The 23,764-nt window shown below is 43.2% G+C and overlaps 1 protein-coding gene across 5 annotated transcripts in view; it reads right to left on the bottom strand.

Annotated features, from left to right (window-relative positions):
* LOC147900317 (calcineurin B-like protein 3) overlaps nucleotides 1-23,764 on the bottom strand; it is a 111,902-nt gene that overhangs the window by 73,697 nt on the left and 14,441 nt on the right. For all 5 annotated transcript variants that reach the window (XM_087377265.1, XM_087377264.1, XM_087377262.1 and 2 more), the window contains one exon: nucleotides 9,125-9,184. In XM_087377265.1, the coding sequence (XP_087233391.1) occupies nucleotides 9,125-9,184 (60 nt within the window). The remainder of the gene's footprint in view (nucleotides 1-9,124; nucleotides 9,185-23,764) is intronic.

Here is a 23,764-nt window from a genome sequence, read left to right as displayed (position 1 = left end):
TATCTCAGCTTTCACACTTCGCTGAATTTATCATTGAGGGGGGGTGCAAATCCTCTCACTTTTCATGAGTTGATAGGAGTTCTGCTTCAGGAAGAGCAGACCAGGAAAAATTTGGCTTCACGTGCAGGTGAACAAGCCATGCTCTCAAAATTTAAATCAAAAACAAAGGGACAGGCAAAGACAGCAGCAAATCAGCCTTCCAGTGGGTCAGGACAGCCTTCACAAAAGGCTAAAAGTGATGCAAGTAAGTCCAAAAAGAAGGGTTTTTGTCACTACTGCAAAAAGCCAGGTCATCACATAGCAGAATGCAGGAAAAGGATTGCAAAAGAAAAGAAAAACAGCTCAGGAATGGCTGTTTCAGATTCAGCCCCTTGTGCATCTGATAGTGGGGATGCTACAGCCAACTTTGTTGGTCAAGACTATGCCTTTTTATCTTGCATTTCAGATTCTAGGTTGGCTGTTCCAGATGCTCGGGATAGTACAGCCTCTTGCAGTGATGATACATATGCTTTTTTGACTTGCAGCTTTGACTCTTCTACAGATGCCTCTGCTTTCAGTGTTAATGAAACACTGAACACATGGTATTTTGATAGCGGTGCATCCAAACACATCACTTCTAGGAAGTGTCTTTTTACTTCCTTGCATCCACCTCCTGTTGGTAAGAAAGTCACTTGTGCCAATAACTCCTCATATTCAGTACGTGGCACAGGAGAAGTTGAGCTCACTGCAATTGATGGCTCAATTTTCAGACTTTCTGATGTCTTATATGTGCCTGGAATAACCAAAAATCTCCTTTCAGTGTCCACTCTTAACAGAGGGGGATTTCAGGTCATCTTTGAGGATGACAAATGTGCTGTCCGAGACAGGGAAGCTAACTATGCCTTAATGTTATCTGGTACTCTGCTGCGTGGGCTTTTCCAGCTTGATATTTTTGAGAAAAAAGCAGCCCATGCTCTGGCAGTTTCTACCCCTACAGCTGCCATGCAAAATGCAGAATTATGGCATGCCAGATATGGCCACATGCATTACAATAGCTTAATGACACTTCAGAAATTTTCAATGGTTGATGCATTACCACCTCTTGAGATACCTCCTCCACATGCCTGTGAAGGGTGCATTTTAGGTAAAATGCATAGATTTCCCTTCAAGAAGGATGGTTCAGTTAAAGCTGTTCGCAAATTGCAACTTATACACAGTGATGTCTGTGGTCCCATGAGGACTCCGTCATTGGGTGGTCATCTCTACTTTGTCACATTTATTGATGACTACTCCAATTTTACTTGGGTTTATGGGCTGAAAAAGAAATCTGAAGTGTTCACAGTGTTTAAACACTTTTCAGCCATGGTTGAAAATGAAACCGGACTCAAGATACAGACATTACGCACGGATAGAGGTGGGGAATACCTATCTGCAGACTTTGATGCTTTTCTCAAGCAAAAGGGTATTGTGCATCAGCTCACAGTCAGGCTGACCCCTCAGCAAAATGGCAAACACATGCTGAAAAGCAAACACATGCCTCATAAATTCTGGCTAGAGGGTTTGATGTGTGCCAATTACATTTTGAACAGGGCTCCCACTAAGGCTTTAAAAACAAAAACTCCTTTTGAGGTCTGGAATGACAGGAAGCCTTCAGTGGATCACTTCCAAGTCTTTGGATGCCTTGCCTATGCACATGTGCCAGTTGAATTTAGGCACAAATTGTCAGATAAAGCCATCAAATGCATATTTGTTGGATACAGTGCAGAAAGCAAGGGGTATCGTCTCTACAATCCTGCTACACGCAAAATCATTGTAAGTAGAGATGTGATATTTTCTGAAAATTCAGCTCACACTCAGGCTGAATTTCAAATGCCTTCATCTTCAGAGGATGTCTTTCAAGGGTTGCTACCCATTGCTTTGGGTTCCCCTGCTGATTTTTCTGATCCAAATCAGAATTTACAGCAACCTTCAAATGCTTCAGTTCCGCCACAGGATGTCTTGCCTCCTCCACAGGCAGTGGAACAAGTGGTGCAGCAAGAAATTGCAGACATACATGCAGCAAAAACAGTCCCAAACTGGCTGTTACAGACTCTCAGGGAGAGTAAACTTGATGCTCCGTTACCTGGCAGGACTCGCAGTGCAGCAAGGCACATGGAAGGTGCTAATTCAGTGGAATCAGCATATGCAGGTACTCTCCTTGATGAGGAGGAGCCTGCCACATTTGAAGAAGCAAAAGGTAATGTGCATTGGATGAATGCCATGCACGATGAGTTGCAATCCATTGCAAAAAATCAGACTTGGGATGTTGTGGACTTGCCACAGGGTAAACATGCTATTGGCACACGATGGGTATTTAAAGTCAAACGGAAGCCAGATGGCTCCATTGACAGATATAAGGCCAGGCTGGTTGCTAAGGGCTATGCTCAGAAAAAGGGCATAGATTATGAGGAGACATTTGCTCCTACATCCCGGATGACCACCATCCGATCAGTAATTGCAATGGCTGCCCATTTTGAGTGGAATGTTCATCAGTTGGACATAAAAACAGCCTTCTTAAATGGGGACTTGCTGGAAGAGGTGTATGTCAAACCACCTCCGGGCTTTGAAATTACAGCAAATGCACTTCAAGTATGCAAACTCAATAAAGCTTTATATGGGCTGAAACAGGCCCCTCGTGCATGGTATGCTAAGATACATGCCTTTTTGACCAGCAAGGGGCTGCACAATAGTCCTACTGAGAGCACCCTCTACATCAAGATGGATGGGGGGGAAATATTAGTCATCCTTCTTTATGTCGATGACTTACTGCTCACAGGGTCCAATGAAGAAATTTGCAGACCAACTTTGACATGTCAGATTTGGGGCTGCTTCACTTTTATTTGGGGATCCAGTTCTCTCATGAGAGACGTGGCACTGTTATGTCTCAGTCCAAGTATGTTCAGAAACTCTTGGACAGATTTAACATATGCAAGAGTGTAAGCCCATATCTACTCCTATGGAACCGGGGCTGAAACTCACAATGCATGCTGCAGGAGAATCAGTTGATGCCACACTTTACAGTCAAGCTGTTGGATGCCTCATATATCTCTGCAACACTAGACCTGATATTCAGTTTGCAGTATCTCAGGTGAGCAGGTACATGCACAGCCCAAAAACTATGCATTGGCAGGCAATTAAGCGCATCTTCCGTTATTTGCAGGGCACCAAGTCTTTTGGCTTACTATTTCCCAGGGGGGGTGACTTGCAGATGCATGCCTACAGTGATTCAGATTGGGCTGGTGATTATGACACTAGGCAGTCCACTAGTGGCAATTGTTTCTTTTTGGGTAAGTCTTGCATTTCATGGCTGAGCAAGAAACAATCTACAGTGGCTACCTCATCATGTGAAGCTGAGTACAGGGCAGCTTTCACAGCAACAGTTGAATGTGTCTGGCTAAGACGTTTATTTGCTGATCTTCATCTGTCTTTGGAGGATCCTTCTCCAATTCTCACTGATAGTCAGAGTGCCATTGCAGTGGCAAAGAATCCAGTGTTTCATGCTCGCACGAAGCACATTGAGGTTCACTATCACTACGTCAGAGAGAAGTTGCATGCAGGAGAGATCAGTATGATCTTTGTGTCCACACATGACAATGTTGCAGATATTTTCACCAAAGCACTACCACGTGAAAAGTTTGAGGCATTTCACAGTGCCCTGAACTTATATCCGTTTGGTGATTGATCAGCCTTGTACATGACATTGGCACTGCAGGTGGGTGTTAGAATTATAGATATAATTCAGCAGTGACCAATGTAATATAATAAGCTAGTTAGGGACACTTTTCCCTCTTTAAGAGGTTTTTTCCCCTAACCGCAGTTAGTTCACTAACTATGGTTAGTGACTACTAAGGTTTTGTCACTAGGACAAAACCTTATCTTTTCTCACTTTGAGTTGTACTCTTTTGCTCTATTCTATTGCAACTACGTTTTCAGTCTCCAAGCTTTCTATTCTCCAAATCTCTCTTGCTCTCACTCACTCCATCTCCTTCAGAGGAAGCTTCGAAACGGGGCCCGAATGAGCTAAAATAGGGCTGTGGAAAGCCCCTAAAAGAGACTGGAAAATTCGGAGTTTTTTTTTTTTTTTTTTTTGGGGGGGGGGGGGAGGGGTCCCTATGTCACCTAGGACTGTTAGGATAGCACCAACCTAAGACTCCTAGGATTGTTAAGGCTAACGTAATTTAACTAGTTAGTACATACCTAACCTTGCCCAACTAACTAAACCTAAACCTAATCCACTAACTAACTAAGCCCCACCTAAGTAACCAAACCTACCAACCTGACTTGACCTAACTAACCGAACCTAACCTAACGAACACCTATTAGTTTGCAAGACCTTGTAGGCTAAGGTTTGCAAGGGCGGGGCAACAGCTGGCGACGAAGGCGTGGCAACGGCACTCGCAAAACAGTGACGTGCAGGTCAGGATGCGGACTGACGCACTGAGGAATTGAGAGACGGAAGGCAACGAGCAGTCGATGGAGAGAGAGATTGGGAGTTCCTTTACAGGTGATTGCTTTTCGTGACACTCATGAGGATGCCTTAGTCTTTGATGTTTCTTCGAGGCGCAATCTGTCCACATCCACAAATGATATCTTGTTGAAGGTACCGTTTCAGCCAGTCAGGATAGTGGGCTTCATGGAGCATGGCTCTCTCTCACAGTGGTACTTGGATCCTGACCCGCTTCTCATCGCCCTGGGCTCATGGAGACTGTGGCTCTATGGAGGTGTCCCAATTAAGTTTTCGCAGTGGGACCTTGGGGAATGGGAATGGATAGATGAAGGGCACGGAGAGAAGGGCATCCCCTTCTTTCGTTACACGGTCAGTAATGCCAGGAAATTCCAGCTCAGCTGTAGGGGTTGGAGGCCTACCAAAGCTCATCATTGGGAGAACTTTCAGATTTCTATTGACTTGCAGAAAATTTTTTGGCAAAGACCCTGGAAATCCCACCACTCTCTTCTTTTGGCTTTCTATTCATGGTGGGATAGCAGTGAACCAATGAAGATCTAGGTTCGGAGCTGACCCTTCTTGCCCTCGTTGCCTTTCTGCTTTGGGAGACAATACAGCACTGCCTTTGGGATTGCAAACAGGTGAGAATCATATGGAAGGGTATTGCAAGACTTTTCAGCACTTTTGTTCACCTACCCTTCTTCATGACCTGGGGATCAATGGCTTGCCTCACTCTTTCAAGGCCCCAGGTCTTCTTTGAGAGACTTGAGTCCTCTTGGGCTCTTCACATCCGACGACATCTTGTGGAGTCATGCTCTCTAGAGGATGTTCCAACCACTCTCTTCAGAGCTGCTCATTCCTCGGTTGACTCTCCATGGGAGATCTTAGCTAGCATTGCAGCATGGCACATTTGGAGAGCCAGATGCACTGAGGCTCTGGAGGGTTCTCAGGTTCACCCTTCTCAGATCTTGGCCAGTAACTCTGATGGCCATTTGAGCGACCATGCAGGGATCATCTCGAGCAGCCTCCTCCAGGAGAGTTACTTTTCTCAGAGATTGGAGAGACTCTCCCTTCTTTGCTGAGACTTCTATAGGGTTGACTTGGCATTTTCAGCCTCAGCCTTGGTTTCTTTCTACCTCATTCCTCTAAGGTGTTTTCATTACATGCTTAGCATGTTGTATTTCCGCACAGAGCTTGCTCTAGCGAGTTTCTTTCTTACTTAATAGAGGTCTCCTTTTTGCCCCAAAAAAAAAAAGGGACCCCATGCATCTCTCTTTTAATGACAGACCCTATCATGAAACGGGTCCCCAGGTCAAACGAGTACTGTGTAGTATAATAACAGTTCCCACAGTACTTTTACAGAGAGTCTGCAATGCATATTTTCAGGTCCCGAAAGTACTGCAAAGAGAGACATAAAACTGTTGATGACAGCACACCTGAGAGGAGCCTTGTGAGAAGACAGGTTTTCAGTGCATGACGCCAGTCTTTTTCATCAGAGGTTTTGAAATGGAGAATGACTAAGCGTTTGCAGCATATTAACATTGGAGAGAAGTTGCCAAGGTCCACAACCTGTTCAGATTGTGCTTTTTCTAGTATTATTATGAATGATGTGCTCAGTTATGGCACCTCAATATTGAGTGCTTTTAAATGAGAAATTGGAAAAACCAATGATACAAAGAGGCAAAGTTCCATTTTCAGTAAGCAGCTCTCTGTGGTAGGAGATGGTGCTGACTTTCTGGGAGGAGTATGTGGAATGTGTCGGTTCATATGGTGGGCATAGAGTAATGATGGCGATGGAGGAAGCTTGATGATTTTCAGGATTCGTATGGAGATCTGATATGAGACGCACATATTTTTGTGCATGACTTTGTGGCAGCTCTGGGGATAATCTCCTTAGTCACCTCTTAGTGGACAACAAAGGTAATGCTCATCTGAAAGCACCGACAATGGACATAGCTTGAGCACCTACATGAGAATCAGTGCATTAGCTATGGCGAAGTTGAGGTTCATCAGTGTATATGAGCTTTATACATCCTTGGGAATAAGATTTTAGTTCTCAGCTGTCCTTTATACGGAAGGTAGGAATTCTGTTAGTCTGCAATTAGTAATTATTACTCTGTTTTGAGAATTTGGGGACAATTCCTCATTGTTAATGCTACAATTTATTGTGATTCATTACTGTCTGTAATTTACTGCTCAACTGGGTCGTAATCTCTCATGAGTATTATGAGAAGTTGTGAAATCTCTTATGAGAATGATGCGCTACAGTACCATAAAGTGAATGATTGTCTGGATTATCCCTGGATTGCCAGATGACTGAAATGGAAAGAGTAGTTAGTTGTGAACTTGGGGGAAAGGTAATGTGTTTTTGTCATTGATTAGTTGAGGCAAAAGAGGAAATGGAAGGGCTCTAATGTTTGAAACAATAACACATTGGTGAAATACGGGAATTGAGATTATTCCATTTATAAGGAGGGCCTGTTACAATTTGGTATCAGAGTGGGTTAAGCGAGCTCGGGTAAGGAAAGTAAAGAACATCTTTGAGTGGATTTCAGGAGATATTGTGTTTCAATGTTTAGAGAGATGGGACAAGAGTATAGCACACCCGGTAGTAGGGGGAAAAGTAAGTATTTGTGGATTTGAGAGGGGGTCGGTAATTCTATCCATAGACTGTTAGAAGAAAATATTATGTTCAGAGCGGCCTTAGAGACTCCACGAAATGATAAGAGAGGGAATTTCCGAGTGAGAACACCTCAGGAGACAAACACCATGATTTGGAGAGGATGCTTAAGGGCTTTAAAGTCCTTGACTTTGAGGGAAAGCCCAAAAGGGGTGAGGACATTATTGAACACTTGAACGATTATTTTGAGATGGCCCAGCCCAATGGCGATTTAAAGCCCAAGTTAGTGAGCATGCATTTAGTGGGTCCTGCAAAGATTTGGTGGAAAACTCTTTGCATGTCCAAGTCCATCAAGGAGAATGAAGTGTCTTGGGACCAAACGAGGGAATACTTACAAGGACCATATATTCCACCGTACTACCACATTGAAAAGATGAATGCTTTCTTTAACCTCTGGCAAAAAACGTGTTCTTGAGTGTGGACGAGTACCATACTCAATTTATGAAATCCTAGAAAAATCCACAAACTTGACTAAAGAACAAAGGGCTGCCAAATTCATTGAAAATTTCCCCTCATCTACTCTAGCTATGGTATTATGAGAAGACCTCCATGGGCTACGAGCCAGGACAAGTTTGAGATCGTCTTCGGGCAAAGGCTTATCCATAGGTGAGACCAAAACTTGGTAAGCCCTTGTTGCCTCAAGCCATTTCTGCTCATGTGAAGGGCTCCAAGCGGAAGCATCAATTGTAACAATTTGCCAATATAGGTGGTATAGGAGAAGAAGGGCACCTCAATTAAGATCCAAAAGAAGATATGACAAACATGGGCTCGATGCTAAAGCATTGATTTCTTTTGAACGGATGCAAAGTGCTAAAAGTATAGAAACCAGCTTTATGTTTTGACTTTGTGTGGCTAAACAATAAAGATCATGACATTTATTCAAAAAAGAAAATATACACAAAGGTCGTAAGTGTTGAAGATGTTTGCTCTTGGATAGATTTTCTTTTAGATAATCTGTACATCACAATAGGTGATTCTTTGTTTCAACAAATTATAGGAATCCCTATGGACACTAATTGTGCTTTCTTTTTAGCAAACTTTAATCTTTTCGTGCATGAGTTTGAGTTTATGCAACGTCTTATTTCTATCAATACTTGCCCTATCATTTTACGTAGGCTTAGCTAAGTTAGGCATTTTATAGATGATTTAAAAGTATGAACTTTTAACCTATATCAACTATTGTGTCCCGCTAACAATATATCCAACATACTTTTAGCCTAAACGTATTCATTTATGCTCCCTTTATGCATGTACTTCATTGGCAACCCTACAAGATACACCCTCAAGTTCATTCATACAAACAAACCAAAGATTGCAATCATTCCACTATCTCCAAGAACAGGGAAGGGCACGGGGGATTCAATCACTATGACTTTCTCTAGATGACATGTTGCAAAATTTGGTATCCCCTCACTACCATCTAGGGACTTTACTCTAAAGTGATTACCCTTCCAACGCATTTAAAGTGACCATGTGCTTTGTCTACAAACTTCTATTCACAACTTCTATTTACATTGTAACCTGCGAATTTCAATTATAACAATTTCCTATAGGCTTCTATATCACAGAAATTTTTACTTGAAGAAATTCTGATAGAGCTTCAATTACAATATCGGGCTCTTGCTCCAACTTTGTATGATTACAGCCTTGGTAGTATTTGATAACAAAAAATAACATTTACATGGGTCTAAATTAATGAGTGCATGAGCATCGAGGTGTGTGCATGCATGTTAAGGCACACGCATAAGCGTGCACACATGCATTTATGTAAATATATTTTGGCACGGATGTTTGACTTATAAAGTAAATATCATGCATGCATGTTAAGGCACACGCATAAGTATGCACACATGCATTTATGTAAATATATTTTGGCACGGATGTTTGATTTATAAAGAAAATACCAAATGGATACTTGATATATTAACAAGAAACTGCTTCGTCCATGTCAATTGGAATCAATATGTTATATTTATACTCACTCGATCTGCAAATAAGCTTTCCTTTTTATTTGTTTTGAATAACGCAAGCTGAAACTCCTCCTGCTCAAAACATCAAAAGCACATGTTACAAATTGCTGCCCTGTTCAATCTCCCCAGTTAGTTGTCCAAAAGAAAAACACAAAGCCCTTATTGTTTATAAAATGACAACACTAAAAAATGTCGCAAAGAAATGTCCTTTGAGACATTAGCAAACACAAAAGATAATCACATCAATACAAATGAGTGCATACTGCAAACATTTTACATGATCTGCAGTTAACTTAGATTCGATCTCTTTGCAGTCCAATATATCCAATTAGGTCACCAGTGGACATCATAGCCCTCAATTAAGTCTCCACTGGACATTCCCTCTCCCTCCCTCACAGCCTCTCCACAAAGAGGGGTCATTGAGGAGAGCACAGATTGCTGCTTTGTGGAATTCTGCAAAGCTTTTGACGCAGTGCCAAGAGCTCACCTCATTAGACGTTTGCAGGAGCTAAGGTATGGTGATCAGGAGATCATCTGCAAATTTCTATGTGATCTGCAGTTAACTTAGATTTGACCTTTTGCAGTCCGGCCATCCCCCTCTCCTCTCCCTCCCCCTCCAATTATTTTTATGAGATCTGATGATATTTAAGTGATCTGCAGTTAACTTAGATTCAATCTTTTTCCAATATATCCAATTAAGTCTCTAGTGGACATTCATGTCCCTCCAATCAAGTCTCCAGTTGACATGCAAAGCCCGCCATTTAAGTCTCCAATGGACATTCATAGCCCTCCCCCTCTCCCTTCCTCCCAGCCTCGCTGCAAAGAGGGGTCATTGAGGAGAGCATAGATTGCTGCTTTGTGGATTTCTGAGCTTTTCAGACAGTGCCTACAGCTCGCCTCATCGGGTTTGCAAGAGCTAAGGTATACCTTTGTACGACTAGAATACATCCAATTGTACAAATTCAGAAGTTAATGTTCTACAGTCCAAAATTCTACAAAGAAAATAAAATAGAAAATGAAAGAGAAGAAAAAGGAGGTTAAAAAAATTTTTAAAAACAAAAGGTAGACATACTTAGCAAGCAAAGCAACGCTTATGTCGCCATCAGTGCCCAAGCATAAGGAGCTATACTGGGTTTCAAAAGAACAGTGGAGCCTCTCGGGCAAACCCAATGCTTACTAAAATGCTCCATTTAAACAAAAGAGAAAGATAACAAGAAATAAAGAAGAAAGGAAGAAGGTGACTAAGCAAAAATGAACAAACAAATCAAGAAACAAAATTGACCAAACACATCTCTCTAAGGTGATTGCATTAGAAGATGAAGTGTTGGAGACAGACATACTCATAGTGTTGGAAACAATGGAGCACGAGGGAAATGAATCCCCAGAAATCAAGGGGTTCTTAAAGACATCAATGTGGAATGCAAAAACACACATGGGAGGGGAGAGGTTTTGGAGGGACTGCATGTTACATTAGCATGGCATGGCAGAAATCAGCGAGAGTGATAAAGAAGGATCCACATAAACAATATATGTGGTTAGAGATAGTAGCAAAAGAGGAAAATATAAGGTTGGCAGTGTGCTATTTTGCACCCCTGCAATCACCCATATACAAACAAAACAGCCATCTATCCCAAGAGGACCCTCTTATGCACTTGGGAGAAGACATAGCTCAGTTCTCTAAAGAGCATGTAATTATCCTCGCCGGAGACTTCAACGCAAGGACAGGATCATTACAAGGGGTCATTACAGTGGAAGGGAAAGATCCCATTTGGATGGAGGAAATGGAAGAGGACAATGCAGAAAGAAAAGGCTGAAAAAGGACATCCAGAGATGATGGGGAAATCACCCAAATGGGAAGGCAACTCCTCGCCCTATGCGGATGCTTTGAAATGCAAATTTGCAATGGCACCCCGTACTTCAAAAGAAACGGAGGGATACACGTGCAAAACTCCTCAAGGGTCGAGCATAGTTGATTATGTGATCATGAACCCGCATGAAAGACACATACTTGAGCACTTCAAGATTGAAGAGGAGTCGATTGATTCCGATCACACAGCAATATCTATGGGCATCGTAGGGACAACGCATATAGTTTTTAAAAACAGGAAATTCCTGCGCAACCCAGGCTGAGATTAGATTATAAAAAGGCACACATATATGAACAGAAACTAGAAGAAGAAATAGCACGTTGTCAGACACCTTCCACATGCCAAGAAATGAGTGAATGCATGACAGACTTACTGCAGAAAACAGCTCATGAATGCTTTACAAAAAGCAAGGGGAGGAGCAAAGGCATGCCCTGCAACCACTGCTATGATCAGGAATGCAGAGTAGCAAAAAAAGCATGGACAATAGCAGACACAACCGAGAAGGAGGACAAAGCTAGAGCCTACAGAAAGTTGGTAAGAAACAAAAAAAGAGAGTTTCTCAAGAGCAAACAAATTGAGAGCTTTGATGAGCTTAAGCAAAATCCCAGAAAGTTTTTCCAAAAGCTACATGGCAGCATACCCCAAGAGAGGAAAGCATCGTGGGAAGACATGATAGATTTCGTCAAAGGCCTCTATGAGAGAGAGGGAGAAGTGAAGGTCAATAATAACTTTTCCATCAAAGCTGTAAATGATGTCACAACAGAGGAAGATGTGGGAAAGGGTCTGAAAAAGCTCGCAAACGGAAAGGCTCCAAACACACAAGGGCTAGTGGCTGAAATGCTGAAATGGGGGGGTGAGAAGACAAAGAAAATGCTCACTACACTCATGAATCGAGCCTTAGAAGAAGGCTTTCCCAAGGAATGGCAGCTTAGAAGGATCGTACCAATCCATAAGAGCGGGGACAGCAAGGTGGCCAAAAACTACCGCACCATCATGGTGAGTAGCCTAATGGCCAAGTTATATGGCACAATAATTGAGCAAAAACTCAGCAAATGGGCGGAAGAGCAAGGAGCCAAGGCACCATCCCAGGCAGGGTTTCGTCCTAAACATTCGACAATAGACCACTTGGTTGCAATACGGGCTGCAACGGAGGGGGTCAAGAATAAGAAAGAAGTAGTCTACTGTTGCTTTGTAGACTTTAAGAAAGCATTTGACACAGTTCCACGCAAAAAGCTATGGGAAAGACTGGAAAAGCTCGAAGTCCCTCAGTAGATCAAAGAAGCCACATACAGGTTATATGAGAGAGTATTAGCCGAATTAGTGCAACCACTAGTAGATGGTTCATACTCTGAAGGAAAAGTCATCATAAGCAGTAACATAGGAGTCAAGCAAGGCTGCCCCCTCTCACCAACTCTCTTTGGTCTGTTCATCGATGAATTGGAAGAGTGGATGAGAACACACAACGGCGAAGGTGTCCAGATTGTAGGCTATGCCCTCTTATTGCTTATTTACGCAGATGATGTAGCCTTCTTCGCAAAAGCAAGAAAGAGATGCAAACACATTTGGATACACTGGGAAAATTCTGCACACACTCAGGAATGCAAGTCAACATATCCAAGACAAAAGTGATGGTGATTGGGACTCGGAATAAACAAGTTGATCTCACTTTTGAGGGGGAACCTCTGGATGGTGTCACTACATACAAATATTTGGGGCTAGAACTTGCAGACACTTACAAGTGGAATGCATGTGTGGAAAGAAGAATCCCGGGAGGTTTGAAAGCTTTATATAGCTTCCAAAACAAGTACAGAAAGGCACACTTATGGAACTGGGAAATGAGAAAGTTTTTGTATACCATGCTCATACAAACAGTGATCCCTTACCGGTGCCCAGCCTGGGCACCTGGGCTCTCTAGGGCCTACTGGAACCAAATAGAGACTTTGCATAAACGATTTCTCAAAGGGGAGTTAGGGGTGAAGGCACAAACACCGTACCCCATTTTGTTGGCTGAGACAGGTATGATACCTCTCGAAGGAGAGGCATTGTGCCAATTCCAATTCATGGCATACCTCAGCAAAGTTGGAAAGATGGACGCCAATAGGATACCACACAAAGCAATGGAAGCTACACGAAGCGCTGGATGGCACAAAGAGGGGCTGAAATGGATGGAATTATGGCGTATAACCGCTGCTGATATCCCCAAAGATGCATGGGAAATCAGGGAGCTAGTGACGCAGAGAATGCTACAGAAGCTATGGCAAGAACCGGGGGCAAAAATGCAGTTTTATAAGCAGGAAATCAATCCGATGGACAGCTATGGAATGCAGAAATACCTCGGGGAAGACATACCAATATTCAAAAGACCTCTTATCTGCAAAATCAGAACCAGCTCACATGATCTCAAGGTGGAGAGGGGAAGATGGGCAAGACCCAAGGTACCAAGAGAGGAAAGAGTATGTAAAATCTGCCCCGCAGGAGAAGTAGAAAATGAGCAACATGTACTCCTAACATGTCGAGCATATGCGCAAATCAGAGAATGTTATAGGGGCAACCTGAAATCCCTACTAGAGTGGCCAGCCAAAGAGCTAGGCAACTACATAAAGGAAATTTTAAAATATCGCAACAAAGTACTTGGTCTAGCCCACAGGCTAGCACAACAAGTACTCACAGCATAGCACATTTATGCTTTTATTTATGATATTTTCTTCAATGGATGTAAACAATCACTACTTGTTGATAGTGATCACTGTCCCATAGATCCTTAAGGGTCTCACGAGGACGTTAATACAATCATATCATATCATTGGCCAGCCAAAGAGCTAGGCAACTACATAAAGGAAATTTTAGAATATCGCAACAAAGTACTTGGTTTAGCACACAGGCTAGCACAACAAGTACTCACAGCATAGCACATTTATGCTTTTATTTATGATATTTTCTTCAATGGATGTAAAAAATCACTACTTGTTGATAGTGATCACTGTCCCATAGATCCTGAAGGGTCTCACGAGGACGTTGATACAATCATATCATATCATCTCTCTCTCTCTCTCTCTCCCTCCCTCCCTCCCTCCCTCCCTCCCTCTCTCTCTCTCTCTCTCTCTCTCTCTCTCTCTCTCTCCCTCTCTCTCTCTCATGTATGAATGAAAGAAATAATTTACAGAATGAATGAATTATTTAAAACATAAAAAACTAAAGGAACCACTTACACTTATGTGCTTCCTACAGAGATGCAAAATTATATTCCCAACTTAGAAAGAACATGCATAGTCAATTAAACTCTCTTTTGAAACTAAAATAAAAACGGGCTGTTCAGCTCGCCCCTTTCTGTTTTCAGCTTATGTTCAATCATTCTAAACATGCCAAAGGCCGATACGCCGTAGATAAAAGACTTCATATCTAAGACTGTCAGTCCTTTTTTCATTATTTTTTTGGGTTACACCTCTTGAGAATTAGCAAACTGATCAAATTACTACATTGAGTGATTGTACAAAGGCAGTGGAATTGGTAAGAAATGACTCCATATTTGCCAAATCAGAAATGTTTGAGTCAATGTGAGGCATTTTTATAATGTGTAAACCACTATATTCAGGTTGTTAACGTTTATCATATATATCAACCTCTAATCCTACGACAGATTGAGAGAATCTAAGATCTAGAATCCCCTCTTGAAGTGCAGTTAAGTTCACAAGAATCACGAGGATAGATTCCTTCTCCAAAGCACAAGTGTCTTTGCACAAAAGTCTTGAAAAGTCATGGGATCATTTGGGCAGTTATGGCACTCATGAGAGAGTCTCAGGCAGGGTTCGGACAGGTGCAAGGTGCATAGAGAACTAGTTTGCAAGAGCTAAGGTAAGAGGTGGGCAGAGAAGATCATGAGCACTGGTCAACCAAGGTTGTCCATTATCTCAAAAGTTGTTTGGCCTATACATAGACAAGCTCAACACTTTCATTGGGACAATGAAGGGGGCAGGTTGCTCTCTCACCGGCTCTTTGATTCAAATCCTCCTATATGCAAACAATGTGGTCTTACTCTCATCCTCCGCAAAGGGCCTCCAATGATAGTTAGATGCAAATCATACCTTCTGAAAGACATAACCTAAAGGTCAACCTTGGTGAAACGAAGGACATGATCTTCAACATGTCCTGAGCAGCCATGCACAGAGTGCATTTCACACTAGACGGGTTTACCGGTAGAGGTGGTCGCATCCTATCTCCGGCTCGATTTTCACGATGCCACCTTCAATGAAGGCCCACCTACGTAAGGGATATGATGTACTTGCTAGTCTCTAGTGGCAGTGCTTTCACTCTTATTTCTACAATCACAAAACCAAGTCTCTTCTCTGACTCATTGGTCCGCCCTACAGATATGTATGGCAATCCTTACTCGGAAACCGACCCATCAAAGGCAGATTAGACTCAAGTGGAAAGGCTTCAAGTTCTCTTGCTCTCATGGATGATCCACGATATGCGGTCAATCCCACAACAAATAGTCATGGCTGAGTTCAAAGCCTCCCCATTACAGCTTGACGCAGCATTCCAAGTTGTCACATACCTCTACAGAGTCAAAATTATGGCTGACCCTATCTTCATTCATGACTTTGGCAACTAAGGGCAATCGGGGTGCTAGTACACACGTACATACACACGGTTTGATGGATAGATTAGCCCCCTTTCAAATATAGCATTGAGGCCCCATGTGTTCCCCTATTAGCAAGGACCTCTTACAACTACACACATTTGGACTTGGTTGGCAGCCAACAAGCTTTTTGTGAAGCTCAGCTTCTGCATGGACCATTACTTGTGGATTTCAAAGGACGGCTTCATTGCCCCGCAAGGATATACACAGATCCATCTCCCCTATTCCTTGAGGATATCAATCGGATAGTTTCGTGTCTTCTAGCACCGCCTACGCATTAAGAGTGGACAAAATGAAAGCATACCCAGAGCCCGGGCCCAATATGGACTTTATGTCATCAAAAGAAGATCAAGTAGGAGAAGCACTTCGCTTTCAGATGCCCTGTGTTCCATGAGATCTAAGGTCATTACCATTGTCTCTTTAGGGATGGTTTTGGACCCTCTTCAATTTCTTGTCTTACCAAGATCAAAGATGCATGGCAACTTCAACCATGAGGCCGTCCGAGAATCTGCTCAGGCCACATAGGCAAGCAGGATGTACAGCCAGACTTTTCGATCCAGAAAGCATGGACCAGCAAGCCCTAGGGAGACAGTGGAGCCGAGATCCAAAGCGAGAGACACGACAAATCACCATGCACAAGTCAGGCTTGGGGGCCTTCCCTCCATGTTCACTAGATCATGGCATGACCGATTAGGGTAACAGTGATACTTAACCGACGCAGGCCACAGATAGGAGACCACAATGGCGCACACATACCGACCGTCAACAACACTCTATAACACGTTGTCAGTCACCGCATCCTACTAGGCTCCCCCTTGGGCTTGACCCTATGCCAACCTCCAAAGATTCATCGCAGTAAGGCCACACCGCAGCTTTCATTCCCCATTGGGCTCAAACATTTCTATGAATAGCGTTTGTATGATTATGTTGTATTCATCTTGGGTGTGGATGCCCGCTTAGAGGGTCCACCCGTTCAACCATTTGTATAAGGTTCTTTTAGGCCCTATACACCCTTTAGTGTTCTTTTAGGCCTTATACACCCTTCAGTGTTGCCTTATACACCCTTCAGTGTTTCGAAGACTCTCTCTCTCTCTCTCTCTCTCTCTCTCTCTGTGTATATATATATAGTACGTCTCTCTCTCTCTCTCTCTCTCTCTCTCTCTCTCTCTCTCTCTACGGAGTACGTGTATATATAGCTACACACACACACACACACATATCGACCTCCCTCCCTCCTCCCCCCCCCAACCGCGACCATTGGCTTCCCACCGCTGCCCTTTACTTTTTTTTGGGGGGGCTCTGCTTCTTGCAGCTATAGCGTGATGTATCTGTTTTCTTATTCCATACACCATCCTTGGGGTACAGGTGCCTGTTTTGAGTGGCCCCAAACCTTAACTTTCATTTTTTCAGTCACATGGACCCTAATTAACTTTCGTTTTTACTTTCTTTCTTTCTCCATAATATTTTCAGAGGTAGACCAAGAGTGGAGAGGCTCCGGATGATCCATAGCAAGCCGTTAGTTGCACACCAGATCATTTTGGCCAGGTTTGGTATCCCCACTCCAGCTTGACGTAGCATTCCAAGTGACCACATACCTTCCACCAAGTCAAGGATTTCGGTTCCTCGACCAAACCGATGCACATTACCATGGCTTGCCCTATTGCATCCATGACATTAGCAATCGAGGGTGATCATAGGGCTTGCAAAGGGTTCGAGAACCTGAGACTCCGCATGGACAAATTGCTCCCCTTTCAGTATAGGGCCACCTCTATTCTACTCACTTATCATGAGGCTAACCAGGTTACTTAGGAGGATATCATATAGCTACACACATAGAGGACTTGGGCAAGCTTCATGGAAAGCTGAACTTCAGCAGAGATCACTACTTAAGAATATCAGAGAAGGGCTTCATCGACCCGCCTCCCCCACTCTTTGAGGATTTCGATCAAGTAGTTTCGTGTTTTCTCGCACCGATTATGCATTGAGACTAGACGAACTCAACGCATACTTGGAGAGGGCAGTATATGCACCCTATATGATCTACACGGGATTAAGATGCCATGTGTACTTGAGATCCAAGGTCATCACCAATGTCTTCTCGCAGATGAATTCAAACCCTGCTTCAGCCTCTGCATTCACTCTGATTAAAGACGTTTGGCGATCTTAATTCATGAGGCCGTACGACATAGGGAAGTGCTTGTGTTTGTGTTTGTGTTTGTAGTTGTCTTCAGTGCAGATGGCCACTTAGAGGCTCCACCCATAGCTCATTGTATCTGTGCTTTTTGAGTCTCTTTTCCTTTCTTTCTTCCATCTAAGGTGTCAAAAAATGCACAAGTATCAAGATCTGAAGACCTCTCTTATTGGAGAATGTCAACAATTGCAAAGCCTATGTGGGCCCTAGAGTACATGTGAATGCATGAGACAACCATGGTGGTGAGATGCTGCACATGGGCAGGAGGTGCTAAGCACTGAAAGAGAAACCTGACTGACTTGCAAACTGCACAAAGGTGCTTGTTGACTTCATAAAAGTGACATCTTTTGTTTGCAGAACCTGTGCTCTTGCGCTTTTTGCACGTAACATGTGCCCAATACAAATATATCTCCTCGTGCAAATCAATATTGACAAAGGCTGTTCAACATCAATTTGCCATAACTTCCATGAGAAATGAGCAACCAATAGCACAGTTCTAACAATGAGTTGAATTAGCCACTGGAAAAACTTCAGTGAATCCTACCCCCCTTTGTGAGAGTAACCCTTAGCAACTAGCCGTACCCTATGTTTGTCCATTGTGTGTTGGAGATAAGTGCACACTAAGTGTACTATTTCCCTAGTCTACATTTGTCTAAGTCTAGTCTAGTCTTTGTGTCTTGAGTGTGTGCCATGTGGCACCTCTACAATTATCCCATAAGCACTCTTGCTTTATGTCTTGTACTTTGGCCCATATAATCATGGGTCACATCATTGTAATCAATCTATCTAGCTTGTGTCTTGTCTACACTCATCTACAAGGTAACTCTTTGTCTGTCTTTCAATCTTGTTCTTATTTTACTTCTAGTTTTCTAGTTTCTAGTTCTTCGTTTTATATTCCTACATGGTATCAGAGCCATAGCCGCCTCTTCTCTCCCCTCAGTCTGCTGTAGCCATAGCCGCCTCTTCTCAGATTTCTGCCCCGCTCAGCTGGTCGCCATCTTCATCTTCTGCCCGTCTTCTCCACGCAGCTGCTGTTCCTGTTCAGGTTGCTGCTGCAGATCTGCCCACCTCTTTCTGCCCCGCCATCTCTCTGCCAGATCTGCGCCACCACATCACGCCACAGCTTCTCTCTGCCAGATCTGCACGCCAGATCTGCACGCCATTGCGCTGCCAGATCTGCTGCGCAGTTCCGCTCTCTACCAAATCTGGCGCCAGATCTGCTCTTGTCCCTGCTGTAGCTCCCGCTCCTGCTGTCGCTCCTGCACCTGCATCAACGAACGAAGACTGTCCATACAGTCCGTATGACTGTACGGAATCCGTACCTGCACGTTTGTACCTGCACAGGCCGCACCTCTCCAGCTGCTGTTCGTGATTTGCGCCATCTTCACGGAGATCTGCGCCATCTGTTCGACCTCCTGGACTGCGCCCCTTTTTACGCCTCTGCCTCTGCCTGGGATTAAGGTACTGTGCTTTGCCTATTTCAGTTTGCTGAACAGTCCCTTTTTGCTGGTTCCTCCTGCTTCGATGGGCTGTCACATGCTATGGCCTTGACAAAGTGGTGAGAGAACCGGCTTCTTGGATCTCTCCTTTCATTTATTTCTGCAATATTGTAAGGGAATAGACACTGCCCTTGCATCTTAGCAAGAGGTAAGACCTTCCCACATGGCATCTTCCTCTCATTCTCTCATGTCTATCGACAAATTCAATGGGTCCAACTTTCATACTTGGCAAATCAAAATCAAGTGCCATCTTATGAAAGAAGGTCTTTGGGACGTTGTTCACCGTGCTGCTCCCGAAGATTCCGACATTGAGCAAGTTGTCACTAATGTTCCCACTGCCAAGAACGACAAAGCCTATGCTATCATCTTGCTCGGTCTTGGAGATGATTACATTCATCACATCTCCGACATACAGTCTGCTTCTCAAGCATGGATCACTTTGGATACCCTTTTTGGACCCCGATCTAAAAACTCTAAGATTGCACTTATGATTTCAATCTTTGATCTACATATGCAGGAGGGAGCTACTATAGCCTCTCATGTCAATTATCTTCGCAGTCTTATGGTTCAGCTGAGGGGTGTCTCAGGATCTTTGTCTGTCATGTCTTCTATCTTGTCTCTCAGTCTATCAGTCTTTATGTCTGTCTTCTAGTCTTGTCTTTCTGTCTTACTCCTAGTGTCCACTTAAGGAGGGTGTTGGAGATAAGTGCACACTAAGTGTACTATTTCCCTGGTCTACATTTGTCTAAGTCTAGTCTAGTCTTTGTGTCTTGAGTGTGTGCCATGTGGCACCTCTACAATTATCCCATAAGCACTCTTGCTTTATGTCTTGTACTTTGGCCCATATAATCATGGGTCACATCATTGTAATCAATCTATCTAGCTTGTGTCTTGTCTACACTCATCTACAAGGTAACTCTTTGTATGTCTTTCAATCTTGTTCTTATTTTACTTCTAGTTTTCTAGTTTCTAGTTCTTCCTTTTATATTCCTACATTGTGTTATCTGCTTTCACCTATTTCTTGTATACCATTTGCATTCCACGAAATACTTCCCATGATGAACGTCTACGAGTTGTTTTAGTGATGGCTTCCATCTGCAGTTTTATAGCATTCTTACAATGTCTATGCTTGTTAGCCAGAGTAAAATTTTAAGGTTTAGCCTCCTTTTGGTGCTGTATAACAGCTAATTGCCATTTTGTGTTGCTCTTTGGAAACTCCTAGATCTTTGCATCCTAATGGTTAATCTCTTTCTCAACTTCTTTGCTACTGTTCAAGACGTTCTCTCTGGGTTTGTCGCTCACCACCGTTTTTTTGAAATCATAGTGATCATTATTTTTTGACCGAGAAATTGAAGACTAATCATCCTCTTCATGAATTTGATCCACTCCAAAATCTGGCTGCTATTTTTGATACAGCATAGTGGCATTCCTTTTGCAGGATTGCCAAAATCATTGTCAAATACTAGGCCTTCAAGGTGGCATTATCAGCTTCTGTTTCTAGATCCCAATAAAAGTCTGCACCGTAACCTTCTATTATGGCCTCTTCAAGGTCATTGTCCCACTTGACGCTTACCATAAAGACTGGCCAACTCCTCTGATTCGTCATCCCAAATTGGTGCTTCTCGTTGGATCATTTGAACATCCACATCCGGCAACATTGGATGTGTTGTTTCAAAGTTATTTGTTGAAGCCAATGCCTGTATCTAATTATTGATGTCAATTTGTGTATCCCCTTCTATGGATTTTAGTACATTTGTAATCCTGCCACAAAAACGAATTTGTTTTGGAGCTTCTGGTAGCCCTAGCAAATCTCAAGCAGCACACGGATTGCTATGGTAGTCAAGAATCAGCAAGGCGATTTGTTAGAAAAGCCCTGGGGCACTTTCCAACCTATGACCTGCCCCTCTCCACCTTTCTCTAGCCCAAAAAACTGCCTAAAAGCAAATTTCAACTTTTCGCTTGCTTCCCAAGCTAGCTTGCCAAACGTGGCCCATGGAGCTATTTTTAGCAGTGGGATTTTAACCCCTCTCTTGCCCTTCAGCTCTTTGCCTCGGCCTATGGAATTAATTGCATTGAAGTGGCCTTTTATCAATTTTAATCAAGTTGAGGCTAGGGCCATCACCGTAAATTCCTAAAGCTTAGAAATTTATGTCCCTCTGACATACACCTCTCTTGAAAAATTGCAAACATCCCCATTTGCACTAAACCTTTTGCTTTGTTCTATCAAAACCTGTAGCAAAAGTCTCAAAGCAAGTAGAAGCTCAAAGCCTCACACAACCAAGCATCCTTCCACAAACAGCAGATATACATGCTCAGACAAACAAGATGCTCCGTATGGCCATCCCGTAGGACCCACATAGATGATTTATCCTCTCATGGACATCCTTTGTACCCACAAATTTTGGTACATCATGAGTATACAAGATCAATCCATGCAGGCAAACATACAACCCATGCGTTATTTCTAAGCATGTTCCTCTCAAATGATGACTTACTCACATCCTCTTATGGCATGTCCCGAAGGTCCATAATCTGAGGTACATAAAGAACAAAACCAAAAAAGTTCACAAACCAAAACATAGAGATTCATTGAAAGTGAACCAACAACTTTGGCATCAAGTGTAATTAGAATTATGTGCCAGTGAACGCAGTATACCACTTCTTGTTTTTATTCTAGCAGGTAGACCTTCCTGCTTCTCAACGAAAGCAGTCACCGCAGCATGCTATCCTTTCTCAAAAATATTGGTAATACTGGCATCATAAACAATGCTTCAAGTTGCACTGCACAATTGGTATTGCATATGTATATGATTTCCAGATCCTGAATAGCAAACCATATCCAAACACCATCTCAACAGATTTGGAAGACTCTGTCATTTTCTTACATGTACCTGGATGTTCAAGATTACAAGATAAACAAGATATACATGCAATATATGATTTTGTAGAGCTGCAGGTAACCAACTCATATACCATGTACAGATAGTCTGACAGTGACAAGTACACTCATCTGGCAGTCCCGCGGCAGATATACTGTCAGCTTTGAGAAAGTTGGTGATGTCCCGGGAATGAAAACAGCAATCGGCCTTCAAGAACACCAAAGGGCGATTTTTTTTTTGGGCAAAAAGAGACTTAATATTATTAAGTATCCAAAGGGCGATTAACATTTATTAGCCAGTAAACACCATTATTACAGCCACTTAGAGAACAATTTCAGCAACTCAAGAGAATACAGAAACCTATTAGAATTTGTGGTTAATGCCCCAAATGTTTTGCCCCCCCATTTATGAGGATAAGGGCAAGGGCTTAGACGGTTAGAGGGGAGAGTGATTGAGAGGGGGTCACCAACCGGTCAAGTGGCCAAGGTCAATGATCGGTGGTCAAGGTCAATGGTCGGTGGCCAAGGTCAATGGTCAGTGGTCAATACACCACCCCTTTGTGGTCTCTCCCCTCTATTATATAAAGCCCCCTTCCCCCTCACTATCATATAGCACTCAAGCCTTCAGCCTCTCAGCACTGAAGCTGGTCCAGCAGCGCGCACTTAGTAGGGAGAAGGCAACTTGTCTAGCCCACCGTTGGTGGAAGAAGATTTGCTACCCTTTGTAGCTGCTCCTCTTGCATCCTTTTAGCCTTCATTCTAGAAGGAAGAACTTGTTCAGTTTTGCCATCTCCTTTGTTACTTTGTTGCTGCACTTTTGTTGAATTGTTTCCCAGCAATTATTCATCTCTTTTGCTTCTAGTGTACTATGATTTCTAACATGGTATCAGCCCATGTTCTAGGGCACACCTAGGAGCCTAAAGGAAGGGACTTCACGAAATAAGCTTTGCCGAAGACAGTCCTGGTTCAAGTATTACTTGCTGCCCTTGCTGTCCGAACAGTAAGGAAGAAGATTTATGTTTCCAAACATGTCAACAAAAGCCTCATCCACGACAGTCCCCTCTCCCTCTTCTTCTTATCTTCCTTCTTCCTTCATCCCCAACTTCGGAGAAAGCAGGAAGCTCGATGGTACCAACTACCCGATATGGAAGGTGAAGATCCGGAGTCACCTCGTGGCCCGGAAACTATGGAGGCTCGTCACAGGAGGTGATACAAGGCCGGTAGACACCTTGGGCAGCAAAGGAAACATAGTTACCCTGGCGGATCCGGATGATCTCAAGTACTGGGAAGACCGAGATGCTCAAGCTCTTGCCATGCTTATTGGGATGACAGCAGACACGATCATCCCACATATCCAAACGGCAAAGACTTCTGTAGAGGCATGGGCCATTTTGAAAGACCTCTACGAGACGGACAACACAGCCCGCATCCTCACTCTCCAGCATCAACTTCACGACATGGATATGAGTGAGGGAGACAAAGTACACAACCACCTGATGAAGGTGAAGGTTGTGAGAGACCAACTTGCGGCAGTTGGTCAAAAGGTGGATTCAAGCCAGTTGGCATTGATGGTGCTA

This window comes from Dipteris shenzhenensis, chromosome 7 (genome assembly GCF_047967505.1).
Source record: "Dipteris shenzhenensis isolate YYH24624 ecotype China chromosome 7, Dip_SZ_1.0, whole genome shotgun sequence".
Lineage (NCBI taxonomy): Eukaryota > Viridiplantae > Streptophyta > Polypodiopsida > Gleicheniales > Dipteridaceae > Dipteris > Dipteris shenzhenensis.
The sequence above is the reverse complement of the archived record's forward strand: the minus strand, read 5'-3'. Positions and strand labels throughout refer to the sequence as shown.